Source organism: Dermacentor albipictus, chromosome 1 (genome assembly GCF_038994185.2).
Source record: "Dermacentor albipictus isolate Rhodes 1998 colony chromosome 1, USDA_Dalb.pri_finalv2, whole genome shotgun sequence".
Classification (NCBI taxonomy): domain Eukaryota; kingdom Metazoa; phylum Arthropoda; class Arachnida; order Ixodida; family Ixodidae; genus Dermacentor; species Dermacentor albipictus.
The window spans coordinates 225,713,035-225,728,162 of NC_091821.1; the positions used below are offsets into that span (position 1 = coordinate 225,713,035).

The 15,128-nt window shown below is 44.6% G+C and overlaps 1 protein-coding gene across 1 annotated transcript in view; it reads right to left on the reverse strand.

Moving 5' to 3' along the window:
• Nucleotides 1-15,128, reverse strand: part of LOC139054231 (eukaryotic translation initiation factor 2-alpha kinase 1-like) — a 92,426-nt gene that overhangs the window by 66,136 nt on the left and 11,162 nt on the right. Inside the window, exons 7-9 of the mRNA XM_070530936.1 lie at nt 9,087-9,207; nt 8,900-8,980; nt 7,617-7,747 (exon numbers count right to left, since the gene is read on the reverse strand). Of these exons, the coding sequence (XP_070387037.1) occupies nt 7,617-7,747; nt 8,900-8,980; nt 9,087-9,207 (333 nt within the window). The remainder of the gene's footprint in view (nt 1-7,616; nt 7,748-8,899; nt 8,981-9,086; nt 9,208-15,128) is intronic.

Below are 15,128 nucleotides of genomic sequence, written 5' to 3' on the forward strand. Positions count from 1 at the left end.
AACAATATGGCCATAACAATATAACAATGTAGTTAGTATAACCATATAACAATATTGTATTACTAGAATTTATATAAAAAATAGCGAATGAATGACACTTGTAAGATCAGAGAACTTATACAGCCAACAGACAACCGCGCAGAAGCGGCGAGTTTGGGGTTTGAAATGCATAAATTCCACGCACAGAAATAAGTATTACAGATATGTGGGTTAAGATTAAGATATGTGGGTGTGTTAAGTGGCGTCTTCTCTGTTTGATGTCTCCACTAGGTTGATGAAAGATGAAAGCGACGGAGAGGAAACTATGTCTGAGTGGAGGAGATTCCATTCTCTGATCGCACGTGGGAAAAGGGAAAACTTGAACGTGTCATTGCGAATACTGTACTGGTTTAGTGTAAATGGGTGATTTTTTCGTGACAGGCGTGATGTAGACAAAGTAACGTACTTAGTTCAGTCTATCTTATAACTGTCGTGCATTAGTTGGTAGATGAATTTTAAGCGGGCGTGTCTGGCCCTAACAGATAGTGTTTTAAGACCTGCATCAGCTAAGAGGCTTGTAGGGGAGTCATAGGGACTGTATTTGTTAAAAATGAACCTCACAGCTTTTCTTTGCACCTTTTCTAGTTTTGATATGTTAGTTGATGTGTGTGGAAACCAGATGATGTTAGCGTATTCTAAGACGGGGCGAACAAAAGTTGTATAGGCTAGTAGTCTGGTGTGTTTCGGTGCAAGGCGTAAACATCGTCTAAGGAAAAAAAGCTTGCGTAATGCGACTGAGGTAATATTATCAATATGTAAGTTCCAAGAAAGGGTAGAAGAGAGTGTCAAACCTAGGTATTTGTGGTTATTTACTTTATTCAGGCAAGTGCCACCGAGGGCGTAAGAAAATTCTGAAGGCTTCTTTTTTGTTGTAAAGGACATGCATACAGATTTAGTGGGGTTAATTGACATTTGCCACTCTTTACACCAATTGCACACCAAATCGAGTGCTCTGTTTAATAATAAGTGGTCTGCGTAGCTGAGAATTTCTTTATAAATAATACAATCGTCCGCGAAGAGCTTAATGTCACATTCAATGTTAGCAGTAATGTCGTTAATAAAGATCAAAAATAGCAATGGGCCCAGTACTGACCCTTGGGGAACACCGGAGCTGACAGCTACAGACCTGGAAGGGGTGTTATCTATAATAACATATTGTGTTCGATGTGATAAGAAGTTTTTTATCCATGCAGTAATCTGACCACCTCCGATTGCAGCCTCCAGTTTTGCAACTAATTTTACATGGCTTACACAATCAAACGCTTTACTGAAGTCGAGGAGGATCATGTCTGTCTGGCTTCGGTTGTTTAGGCTGAGCGCAAGGTCATGGACCACTTCGGTTAGTTGTGTTACCGTTGAGAGGCCACTTCTAAAGCCGTGTTGTTGAGGTATTAATATATGTTCTTGCTCGAGAAATGTAGTGATGTGTTTGAAGATAATATGTTCCAATATTTTACAAGATGTGCTGATAAGTGAGATTGGCCTGTAGTTGGAAGGTTCATTGCTGTCGCCGGATTTATGTATTGGAATTACCTTCGCTTTTTTCCAGTCATCTGGTAGTTGTGCGGACTCGAGTGATTTGCGGCATATAATGGCAAGGTATTGGCTACACCATTCTGCATACGTTTTTAAAAATTCGTTCGGGATATCATCTGGCCCGTTAGCTTTCTTGATGTCGATATTAAGCAACAGATTAGGAATACCGGCATTCGTAATGCTTAATGAATCGATGGTTTTAGGTGGGCAGGGTAGGGAGGGAAGTAAGCCATTGTCTGAAGTGAAAACCGAGAAGAAAAATTTGTTGAATGTGTTTGCTCGAGCTGTTTTCTCTTCTAGAGACCGTTCGGGTGACACACCTAAACACGGGCGAAAGTATTTCCAAAACCTGTGTGGATTGTTGGTAATGAAGTCGGGGAATGTTGTGCTGAAATAGTGATGTTTTGCATTTTTTAACTTTCCTTTGAAGTCAGCGAGAGCGGAGGTCAGATTGTCTTGAAGATATTGAAGCAGTTTGGAGCAGGCCAATCTGAATTTTGGTGGAATAATGGAATATGGCAGCGGCACTTTGAAACCATGACCAAACAGAATAAACTAACCCACACGCTGTACTGCAACTGTCTTAAGCAACGTCTTAAGCTCAATTTTGAAGCAGGTTACTCAGACACTGAAACCTTCTAGAGCATGCAAATTTTGGCAATAGTGCCCCTAGATTTTTAATTAATGATAGCAATCACAAAAACATGCATTATGCAATAGTGAGTCTGAAATTTAGAACTGTATCAAGGATTTTTTTTTTTTATGTCTCATCAGTGTGGGTGAAGTGCCTGGAAATGCACTTCACCAACAGACCATACTGAGAAGCCAGAGTTATGAACTACTGCGGTTTATCATTGCGATAGCAATTATATGGACATTCCAGTGCATTTATGCCAACATCGAGCTGTTTCATATAAGGTCCACGGGTGATAACACTGTTGCTATGCGCCATATGCTGCATATGCGAGTGAAAGTCTGTGAGGGTGAGCCGGCAATGGTCGCTGAATCTCTTGTGCGCAAGGCACCACGGGGAGAGTTTACTCTTTTTCGGAGAATGAATCTGCTCGCTGTTCGTGGCCACTGCCAGAGCACACATGCCAAATCCGTTCTGGCACAGCGTGGCACAACTTCAGTCAATTTTTTGTGTTTGGCACAGTTTGGTGCAGGAATTTGCATTTGTACCAAGGTGGCGCAATTGGCATAGGAGTCCCACCCTTGCCACTTCTATCTTAATTCATCCTTGCTTCTTGCTCTTCTCAGTCATGACAGCAAAAAATATATAATAATAATAATAATAATAATAATAATAATAATAATAATAATAATAATAGAGAATAAATAAATAAATGGTAAAATCAGCATTCAGTTAGTCTAATCTCAAGCTGAGGATAACCTATCGACAGTCCTTTTCCCTCATTAAGACAGGTGTTTGTTCTAATGCAGTTAGGCCTAAGAAAAGAGACCACCAAGTCACAAAAGTGTTTAGATTTTAACCTATCAGATGGTGCATCAGCATTTAGCATTGAATTATCAATCAGCTGTTTCATCCTGGTTGGAGTTGAGCTTGATTTCCACTTCATTTTGTCCAGTTTTGTACATGCTGTCCCGGTAAACTTGCTGAATGGATGGATGGATGAAAAACTTTATTAGGGTCCTTTAGGGCGCGCCCTAGCGCGCAGCGGGCCGCTCCCACATCGGGACAGAGAGGCCGAGCCTCTCCGCTGCATCGCGGGCCCGTTGGACAGCCCATAACTGTTCTTTGAGGTTGGGGCTGTGTAGGACAGCATCCCCAATGTGAAGAAGTGTTACTTTCATCGCCGCGTAATGCGGGGCATCGCCACAGCATGTGGGGTAAATTCGCTAAGTCATTGCATAGTGCACATGCATTTGTCGTCTGAATTTCGGGGGTACATCTTGTGAAGAAGTAGGGGGTTTGGGTATGCCCTCGTCTGTAGAAGCCTTAGTGTCAAAGCCTGAGGTCTATTGAGTTTGCAATGTGGGAGGGGGTAGATCGTTTGAGCCAAGTGCTTAATAATTTTGGTGTAGGAGGAAGGAGAGTCCCGATTGTCAGTACCCCCGGCGTCACACTGCCCGGTAGCTACGCGGTTGATGATCCCTCGCGCAGCTCCGTGTGCTGACTCATTGAGGTTGGGCGGGGCACCCTCGATCTATCCCATGTGGGCTGGAAACCAGATCAATGTGTGTGGCTTGATCTCTTTGCTTCCTAATAACCCTAAGGCCAGCTCGGATATGGTTCCTTTGGCAAATGCCCTAACAGCTGATAGCGAGTCACTGTAGATTGATGTCCTCTTGTCGTCCAATAAGGCCGTTGCTATTGCAGCCTGCTCTGTGATTTCAGAGGACGTCGTCCGAACCGAGATTGCGTTCATTATTTGCCTTTCATGATTTACGCTAACTACAGCGAAGGCCTACCGTCGGCGTAGCGCGCTGCGTCTGCGAAAGCCCGTTCACGAGCCTTTTCCAGGAGAACCTTCGCGCGCACCCGACGTCTTCCCACGTTGTGTTCTGGATGGACGTTTCGTGGGATCGGGGCTACAGTGATGCGGTCCCGCTGCTCTCGAGGGATGCTGCAGAACTTTGTTTTGATTACTCTGGGGGGAACGCCCAGCTCCTGCAAGATGTGTCTTCCAGCTTGTGTGGTAGACAGCCTGATGAACTGGGCCCTCTCCTGTGCTTCTGCTATTTCCTTTAGCGTGTTATGCGTGCCAAGTTTAAGTAAGCTTTCCGTGGGAGTCTATATGGGGAGGCCGAGAGCTCTCTTGATTGCCTTCCTGATTAATGCATTGAGCTTATCCCTCTCCGATCTTTGCCAGTTGTGCATGGCCGCGACGTAAGTGAAATGACACATTACGAACGCATGTACCAATCTCCCGAGGTTATCTTCTCTGAGGCCTTGCTGCCGGTTGGCCACTCTTCTGATTAGTCTGATGGCATTGTCCGTCGTCTTAGTGAGTCGCAGCACTGTCTGGTTGTTTGAACCACTCGACTCTACCATCATGCCGCGAATCCGGATAGCATCCACCCTCAGAATATAGCCTCCGTCTTTTGTGCGCAATTTTATGTCGCATTCGGCGAGAGGCTTCCATCCCTTTGGTTTCAGGCCTTTGCGCTTGGGTCGATAAAGTAGCAGTTCCGACTTGTGCGGTGAGCACCAAAGGCCTGTGGACTCAAGGTATCTCTTGGAAGCATCAATCGCCTCTTGCAGGGCCGTCTGTACCTGTCCGTCACTACCTCCCGTACACCAGATGGTAACGTCGTCTGCGTATATGGTATGACTGATACCGTCAATAGCAGAGAGTGTCCTGGATAGACCAATCATGACGAGGTTAAAGAGGGTTGGGGATATGACTGCCCTTGTGGTGTCCCCTTAGACCCCAGCTTGATCATGCCTGAAGTCAGGTCCCCGATCTTAAGGGTGGCTTCTCTGTCTGACAGGAAAGATCTCGTGTACGAATGAAAGTGCTTCCCCAGGTTTAGGCTCGAGATTGTGTTTAAAATGCCCGAGTGAAGAATGTTATCAAATGCCTTTTCCAGATCTAGACCTAGTATGGCTCTGGTGTCCCGCGTATTATAGTCAATAATGTGATGCTTGATGAGCTTCATCGCATCCTGTGTCATGAGTCCGACCCTGAAGCCTATCATGTGTGGGTAAATGTCGTGGTCCTCCAGGTAGCGTGAAAGCCTGTTTAGGATTGTGTGCTCAGCAACTTTCCCCACGCACGATGTGAGCGAAATTGGGCGGAGGTTATCGAGGCTGGGCGGCTTGCCTGGCTTGGGGATGAGAATGGTGTTGGCCGATTTCCACATTTCCGGGACTTTACCACTGCTCCATGCTTGGTTAATGATGTCCGTAAGGTATTCGATGGACTTCTCGTCCAGGTTCCGTAGAGCTTTGTTTGTGATCTTGTCCGGACCCGGAGCCAATCTGCTGTTGAGGGCGTGAAGCGCCTGCCTGATCTCCTCAATCCCGAATTCTGCGTCGAGCTCAGGGTTCTCGGAGCCTTTGTACTCGGGGGAAGGTGGTGAGGGCCCGATGCGACTGATAGGTACTTCTGTACGAGTTTCGATAAAATTTCCTTGCTCGAATATTCTCGCTTTGCTGTGTGTAGAGTGCACGCCAGTGTGTTGTGTTGGTTGGTTTTAGTGTTCGTCTCGTTGAGGAGATGCTTTAGGAGGTTCCAGGTGCCCCCGTTGCGCACCTGCCCATCGATCGAGTTGCACACCTCATCCCATTGCTGTTTACAGAGGGCTCTGCAGTGTTCCTCTATAGTTCTGTTGAATTCAGATATCTTTTTTCTGAGCCTGCGGTTGAGCCGTTGTCCTTTCCACCTGGCGAGGAGCGATTGCTTGACCTCCAACAGGTGAGCCAGACAGCTGTCCCTCTTTTCCACCGGGAGGTCGGTACAAACCTCTTTGGCGATAGCTTTGATGTCGTGTCTAACCTGTGCAACCCATTGTTCGAGGCTAGCCTTGTCCTCACTCTCCGTTCGCTCTTCCCTAATTTTGCGAAATTTGTCCCAGTCTGTGTACTGGAACATCCGCCGTCTCTTCTGGTCGACTTGGAGGTGCGTGGCCAAGATATAATGGTCGCTACCAAAGTCTACCCCGAGGTTCGTCCACTTGACCGCTGCAATGCTCCTGACAAAGGTGAGATCGGTGTCGTGTCACGGCTCGACGATGTTCCGCATCTGGTGGGGAACGCTGGGTCCGTGACTAGCATCAAGTTTAGGTTTAGAGCCTCACGCCAGAGGTCCTCCCCCTTTTTAGTGTTATATGGGTAGCCCCAGGTGTCGTACGGCGCGTTGAAGTCACCAGCTATGATCAAAGGGGAGTCGCGCGCTAGTTGCTTAGCCTTGGTGATTAGGGCTTTGAAGCCTTGTCTTGGAGCTTTGGGACTACTGTATACATGCTGAATGGATGGAAGTGGCAAATAAACTCCACACATACGTAGTCTGTGGCAGTCAGTATCCAAGACAACAGTATGATGGCAGTTTATGCTAAAATAGTCAGTTATACTTGCCAGCACATGCTACTGCAAAATATATTCTAAACAATTTTTACGACACCTAAGTGCAGGTCACGAACCAGTACCACTGGGCACTTAATCACAACGTGCTTGTGACAGCTCATATATGGACGAGCGCTTTTAATTCTTATAAATATTGCACTTTATGTTAGAAATAATGTGGCATAAGGTTGGCATTAGTATTTGACAATAGTATCTGCATCTGTTGCTGAATCATGCAGCAAACTAATCACTAAGATCATTAATTAAATCTCTTCAAATGGTACCACTACTGCCCCTTTGTGGTTTTTGTAGCACTTTCTAGAAATTATATAACACTGCCTCATTTACTTTACGGCACAGAACTAGAGCTTGCATTAATTTTTTCTATTAAAGTTCTTACCAGAATGGCAGTCCAGAATGGCAGTCAAAGCATAGCAGCCTGTTGATTCATGATAGTATTGGTGAGATGGGCAGCAATTCCTAATTTTGGGAAGTTGCCGCAAATAAAACACGAGACTTGAAGAAAGGGGCAACATGAATACGAACCGCTTCGTGTTGTCCCTTTCTTAGTCTCGTGTTTTGCTCGCGGTAACTTCCCAAAATCATGAATCACCAACTGGCCTACACCCACACTCTGCTATGTTAGGAATTCCTAGTTTTCTCCGTTAGGATCTGGGCTATGTAACATACTAAAATAACTATAGTACAATCATATACCGGTACAGAAAAAGTGTGTTAGTACCGATAATACAGAAACCCTACAATGTAAGTTAAATTAGCCGCTAACTTATGTTGACAACTTCCATAGGCCTTCTCAAGTCAAACTTACAGATGCTAGCACAGAAATGCATGTTCCAAATTCACTGGATATTAAAAACGCACCAGTTAAATTTCTCTCTAGGCTACATAAACTAGCCCTAATTTTTTTGCTGTTAGCATTCTAAAGTAACATAAAAAAATGATAGTAAGAGCACCGTGGAACCAGCAATACACATAAGACAACTTTACAAACCTTTGAGAGCTGTCAACAGTGGCTGCATGTGACTTCGTCCTAAAATCTGTCATATTTTCAATCCATGCTGACTTGTAAGCCACAATATTAGAGTGAGAAAGCTGAGCCAATAGCTCCACTTCTCTTAATACCTAACAAAATAGAAAAGAAATAATCACAACTGTAGCAGTTTGCAGAAAAAGGGATAGCACGTGAGAACATATGACACCTTACAAATGCATGCCTCATACAAGTGCTGCTCTAACGAAGGATTCCCACTAAGCAATGCTCCTTTTCCCCTCCCTCCCTGCTTGAAATGACAGCTTTAACAGTTAGCATTTTAACTGCACACTCGATTGCCCCCCCTCCCCCCAGCCACCCTTTTTTTAATGCGAGAGCATTGCTTGGCTCATTGTGTGACCTCGCTGTCATCAGAAAGTTGTGGCAGAAAAAAGGTCACACAAGTTACGTCGTGTTTATTTAACTAAAAAGAATAATGGCCATAGTGCAGATTCGATCCTCTGCCCCACCGCCACAGTTACTGCTCCATAGCCGAGCGAGCTAGCCACTGCACTATCGTTGCAACAGGCGACAGTAATGAATATTTTCGAGCCTGTGTACGATTGGGCTCTGCTTGGCCGGTGGGTCACTAGATGACAGAGAGAGGGGCTGCAGAGCAAAGCATGCCGACTTTTGAATTCTCGGGGATCCGCAGCTGCCGTCGCCGGAGCACATGGGCGATAGATGAGATGCAACGCACGTCAGGTACCCGTTAGATGACAACTACGACATCCCCCCAAAGTATGAGGTAGAGCTCGCCTACGAACCCAATGAAGAATTGTAATGTCAACACCATGGTGCCACTCAGAATAGTACAGCAATGGCATGGCAAAATGGTGCCATTGTGCTGAAAAGTGGTACCATCGAGAAAGAACATTTACCACAATGTGAGTGAAACACTACTTCAATGAGAACTCCGCAAATAAGAATCAGCTGAGAGATTGCCATATGGCTGGTTTGTTGTTTTGCGCTGTTGCGACGTCATAAGCAGCAACATTGCACTCGGAAACATAACGCAGCAGCACTAAACTTGCCAACTTTTTGCCACAACACCAAACTCAGCGCCACACTCAGTGACATGTACAGTAATGCTCTCGCATTTACACATCATAAGAACTGCTTAGGCGCCCCCAGCTTTTTTTTTTGTTGTTGTTATTAGAGACAAAGCAGTCACGCAACAGGAACTTAAAATCAGAAGAAAGCAACTGCAGAAAAGTATGAGTCTGCCTTAAAACAAAAGTTACCTGCTTTAGGAATTTCAGATTGACATACTTGAAGGGGATCTTCTTCACAGCATAAATCTGGCGGTCTGTTCTTCTTACTGCCTAAAGTTTTATATACAAAAATAATCAATGAACAGATCTACTTCCCTAAAATGCTCTTGCAAGAGAACTATGCAACTTAAATAAGAAATACCGCTATGCTGCCTACCTTACACACAATCCCAAATCCTCCTTGAGCGATTTCTTCAATTTCTTCAAAGTCATATTCGTAACGTTTTTGGTGCCATACAACTTCATCATCACGGTGAAGTGCGAGATCAAGCTGTGGCCTGTACACAGAAATCAGAAAAAATAAAGGTGGATCAACTAACCTTGACGCCCCAGCAACTTTGTTCCTTCCCACCTTCCGGTACCTTACCACCGGCATCACACAGAACTTGCTCAGCAATGTGCCTGTATTTACATTACGTGTGGTGGATACTATATTGCTATACATAACACAAGATTTCAAGAACTTCAACTATTCAATTACACATACAGCCCACCTACAATGATCACGAAAAGCTTGAAAAATTTGATTGCAATATATACAGTAGAACCTCGTTGATACGTTCCCAATTCGTACGTTTTCCCGGTGCCAATATTGGCAATCGAGAACACAAAAAAATTACCCAATAGGGTTATGCTTATTTCTTACCGGTTCATACGTTTCTGGAAAACAAAATTTTTTGGCACCAACATTCAGTATGTTGCCAAACTGTGATTGTATAATACATTTTCCGGCTGCTAGATCTCATGTAGACAAGAAAACACACTTGATTCAGAACAGTATATAGCTGCCCGCTGCAGCAGCTTCCCCGCAATACTCGGCCGCCTGTCTCACATTAAAATGCCAGTGCGCACAGTTTCTTATTCCGGTACCAGCAAATCTCCACCTGGGTGATTGCACACCGCATTCACAGCTATCATTGCCAAACCTATTGCGATAAGGATCTTCACCTATCTGTTTTACAGCGTGGGGTGCGTAGTGCCATTGGTCGCATTCTGCACGGTTTTAGTAGGCAATAATTAGGGGTGTGCGAATATTGAAATTTTCGAATACGAATCGAATACGAATAAGGCGAAAAACTGTCTTCGAATATCGAATCGAATATCGAATATATGTGTAGCATTAAAAAATTGCAAAACCAGGTAACAATAGCTTTATTACCCTTTTAAAAATAATATTGCATTTTACGAGGCTGCTTCAGGTTGAAGAGACACTCATTATAGGTAATGCACTCAGGTAATGTCAGCTAATGCTCTGTCAGGTAAACGCTTGTTACAGATTATCGCGAAGAAAATTGACTGCTCAACATGTTCAGAAAGTAAGGGCTCTCTATCCACTGTGACAACATTTGTCCAGGTAACATGTTCTAGGTGCATATTTTATTGCGCATACTTACAAAGCCCGAAAGTACATCATATATTGTTATGAAAGAGCCCTGGAATAAAGCTTGGTAAAAAGAAAAATCGAAACTGATCATGTCTTACGGGCCTGATGCAGATAGACTGGAACAGAGCGTACACATTCATAGTAAGGTTCGTTACAGCACTTAAGATCACAGTGCTGTAACGCTCTGTCGTCGTTTTGTAGCTTCTTTTGTCCTTGTTTTGTGTTGCACTGTAACGAACCTTACTATGAATCCCAACCAACTGGCCCAACTTGCCATCTTGATGCAGAGCATACAGATAATGAGCGGATCATGTGAAGCTCTCAGTGAATAAACATGTTTTTAGGAGAATGTGGAGCAAGCATATAATTCGTTAATTGCTAAATTATTCGCAGTCTGTCCGAATATTCGCCGTTTCGACCATTATTCGGCCATCTTCGAATATTCGGGAATTTACGAATATGCATTTCTCGAATCGAATACGATTCGAATAAGGAAAATATTCGATTCGTATTCGAAATTTCGAATATTCGCACACCCCTAGCAATAATCCAAATGCACTGCTGTTTCCTGCTGCAGGCGGCGCAATGTGGGCATCACGTTTCACTTTGGTGGCATCTGGCGTTGCCCACCAGCTTGATTTCGTTTCGGTTTCCCATCGCCCTCTTAAAACACCACGCGATAGGAAAACAACAAAATGTGTCTCGGGCCGCCAGAGCACCACTAGCTCAACACGCGTCGGTGTCTCGGGCCGCAACAATCTGCACGACGCTTCACATTGCATAAATGTCAACAATAGTTGTCTGTCAAATTTTTTTAGTTACTTCAGACTGTACGTTTTCTTGGTTAGTACATTTTTTTCGTGTTTTTTCCAAAACATGCGAATGAGGCTCTACTGTGCATATAATTATACCAGTGTGATTAATCTACCTGCAATACACAATGTTGTAGACATTGTGCTAAGTTGTAACTGGTAATCATCATAAGTAATATATATATTACTTATGATTACCTATTAGCTCAACTGCAGTCTTTTCAAGCATCATATGAAAAGGACAGAAAAAAAAGACAGTGGCAATTTAGCGGTAAATGCGAGAGAAGTGTGTTAACATTACATCGCACCTCTTTAGCTTCACAGATCATTTTATCTGACTCGGGACACGTCATGCCTCTTCGAGGAGCGAAGTGCAAATAATGGTGGTCCGGAGCAGACTGAGGCACCGGCACTTCAGCACCACTGCCCTTTCCCTCTCTTGAGAGCCCATTCGCCAGCTGCGTTGCTCTCCCTCTCCCTCCTCCCCAGCTTCGACTAGCTTCTAGACCCCTCATGCTCTTCTAAGCTCTCTCATCCCCTTCCTACCTCTACCATGTGACTGGCTCCACACACTTGTCACGCGTGCACTTTTTTCCACTTTGACACTCCTAATCATCATCAGCCTGGTTACGCCCACTGCAGGGCAAAGGCCTCTCCCATACTTTTCCAACAACCCCGGTCATGTACTAATTGTGGCCATGCCGTGCCTGCAAACTTCTTAATCTCATCCGCCCACCTAACTTTCTGCCGCCCTCTGCTACGCTTCCCTTCCCTTGGAATCCATTCCGTAACCCTTAATGACCATCGGTTATCTTCCCTCCTCATTACATGTCCTGCCCATGCCCATTTCTTTTTCTTGATTTCAACTAAGATGTCATTAACTCGCGTTTGTTCCCTCACCCAATCTGCTCTTTTCTTATCCCTTAACGTTACACCTATCATTCTTCTTTCCATAGCTCGTTGCGTCGTCCTCAATTTGAGTAGAACCCTTTTTGTAAGCCTCCAGGTTTCTGCCCCATAGGTGAGTACTGGTAAGACACAGCTATTATATACTTTTCTCTTGAGGGATAATGGCAACCTGCTGTTCATGATTTGGGAATCCCTGCCAAACGCACCCCAGCCCATTCTTATTCTTCTGATTATTTCCGTCTCATGATCCGGATCCGCCGTCACTACCTGCCCTAAGTAGATGTATTCCCATACGACTTCCAGTGCCTCGCTGCCTATTGTAAATTGCTGTTCTCTTCCGAGACTGTTAAGCATTACTTTAGTTTTCTGCAGATTAATTTTTAGACCCACTCTTCTGCTTTGCCTCTCCAGGTCAGTGAGCATGCATTGCAATTGGTCCCCTGAGTTACTAAGCAAGGCAATATCATCAGCGAATCGCAAGTTACTAAGGTATTCTCCATTAACTTTCATCCCCAATTCTTCCCAATCCAGGTCTCTGAATACCTCCTGTAAACACGCTGTGAATAGCATTGGAGATATCGTATCTCCCTGCCTGACGCCTTTCTTTATTGGGATTTTGTTGCTTGCTTTATGGAGGACTACGGTGGCTGTGGAGCCGCTATAGATATCTTTCAGTATTTTTACATACGGCTCGTCTACACCCCGATTCCATAATGCCTCCATGACTGCTGAGGTTTCGACAGAATCAAACGCTTTCTCGTAATCAATGAAAGCTATATATAAGGGTTGGTTATATTCCGCACATTTCTCTATCACCTGATTGATAGTGTGAATATGATCTATTGTTGAGTAGCCTTTACGGAATCCTGCCTGGTCCTTTGCTTGACAGAAGTCTAAGGTGTTCCTGATTCTATTTGCGATTACCTTAGTAAATAGTTTGTAGGCAACTGACAGTAAGCTGATCGGTCTATAATTTTTCAAGTCTTTGGCGTCCCCTTTCTTATGGATTAGGATTATGTTAGCGTTCTTCCAAGATAACGGTACGCTCGAGGTCATGAGGCATTGCGTATACAGGGTGGCCAGTTTCTCTAGAACAATCTGTCCACCATTTCTCAACAAATCTGCTGTTACCTGATCCTCCCCAGCTGCCTTCCCCCTTTGCATATCTCCCAAGGCTTTCTTTACTTCTTCCGGCGTTACCTTTGGGATTTCGAATACCTCTAGACTATTCTCTCTTCCATTATCGTCGTGGGTGCCACTGGTACTGTATAAATCTCTATAGATAAACTCCTCAGCCACTTGAACTATCTCATCCATATTAGTAATGATATTGCCGGCTTTGTCTCTTAACGCATACATCTGATTCTTGCCAATTCCTAGTTTTTTCTTCACTGCTTTTAGGCTTCCTCCGTTCCTGAGAGCATGTTCTATTCTATCCATATTATACTTCCTTATGTCAGTTGTTTTACGCTTGTTGATTAACTTCGAAAGTTCTGCTAGTTCTATTCTAGTTGTAGGGTTAGATGCTTTCATACATTGGCGTTTCTTGATCAGATCTTTCATCTCCTGAGATAGTTTGCTGGTTTCCTGCCTAACGGAGTTACCACCGACTTCCATTGCACACTCATTAATGATGCCCACGAGATTGTCGTTCATTGCTTCAACACTAAGGCCCTCTTCCCGAGTTAAAGCCGAATACCTGTTCTGTAGCTTGATCTGGAATTCCTCTATTTTCCCTCTTACCGCTAACTCATTAATCGGCTTCTTATGTACCAGTTTCTTCCGTTCCCTTTTCAGGTCTAGGCTAATTCGAGTTCTTAACATCCTGTGGTCACTGCAGCGCACCTTGCCGAGCACGTCCACATCTTGTATGATGCCAGGGTTAGCGCAGAGTATGAAGTCTATTTCATTTCTAGTCTCGTCGTTCGGGCTCCTCCACGTCCACTTTCGGCTATCCCGCTTGCGGAAGAAGGTATTCATTATCCTCATATTATTCTGTTCTGCAAACTCTACTAATAACTCTCCCCTGCTATTCCTAGTGCCTATGCCATATTCCCCCACTGCCTTGTCTCCAGCCTGCTTCTTACCTACCTTGGCATTAAAGTCGCCCATTAGTATAGTGTATTTAGTTTTCACTCTACCCATCGCCGACTCCACGTCTTCATAGAAGCTTTCGACTTCCTGGTCATCATGACTGCATGTAGGGGCATAGACTTGTACCACCTTCAATTTGTACTTCTTATTAAGTTTCAGAACAAGACCTGCCACCCTCTCGTTAATGCTATAGTATTCCTGTATATTACCAGCTATATTCTTATTAATCAGGAATCCGACTCCTAGTTCTCTTCTCTCCGCTAAGCCCCGGTAGCACAGGACGTGCCCGCTTTTTAGCACTGTATAGGCTTCTTGTGGCCTCCTAACTTCACTGAGCTCTATTATATCCCATTTACTGCCCTGTAATTCCTCCAATAGCACTGCTAGACTCGCCTCACTAGATAACGTTCTAGCGTTAAACGTTGCCAGGTTCATATTCCAATGGCGGCCTGTCCGGAGCCAGTGATTCTTAGCACCCTCTGCTGCGTCGCAGGTCTGACCGCCGCCGTGGTCAGTTGCTTCGCAGCTGCTGGGGACTGAGGGCCGGGGTTTGATTGTTGTGTTCATATAGGATGTTGTGGCCAAGTACTGCACCAGGGTGGCCAATCCTGCTCTGGTGAGGGAGTGCGTTACCGGTTCTGGTCACCGGGATCAGACCACACTCCAGGCCTGTTAGTGCAATTTTATCAACACGGGGACTTTTTTTTTTTTTAATCCGGTGGAAAATTGCCGGCACCGGGATTCGAACCACGGACCTCTTGCACACGAGGCGGGTGTTCTACCTCTACGCCACCGCTGCACCTCCTAATACTCCTGACACTCCTAATACTAATGCATTAAGGCTGACTTTACAAACCTGACAAGTTGTTCACAATAACTGAACTGAACAACATTTACAAAACCTGATGTCAATGGCACAACACTCATGTAAGGACTACAATGTATAAAATAGTAAACAGGGCTTTTGTAAAAGACTTTGCGAAAATCTTGCAAGCCAGCA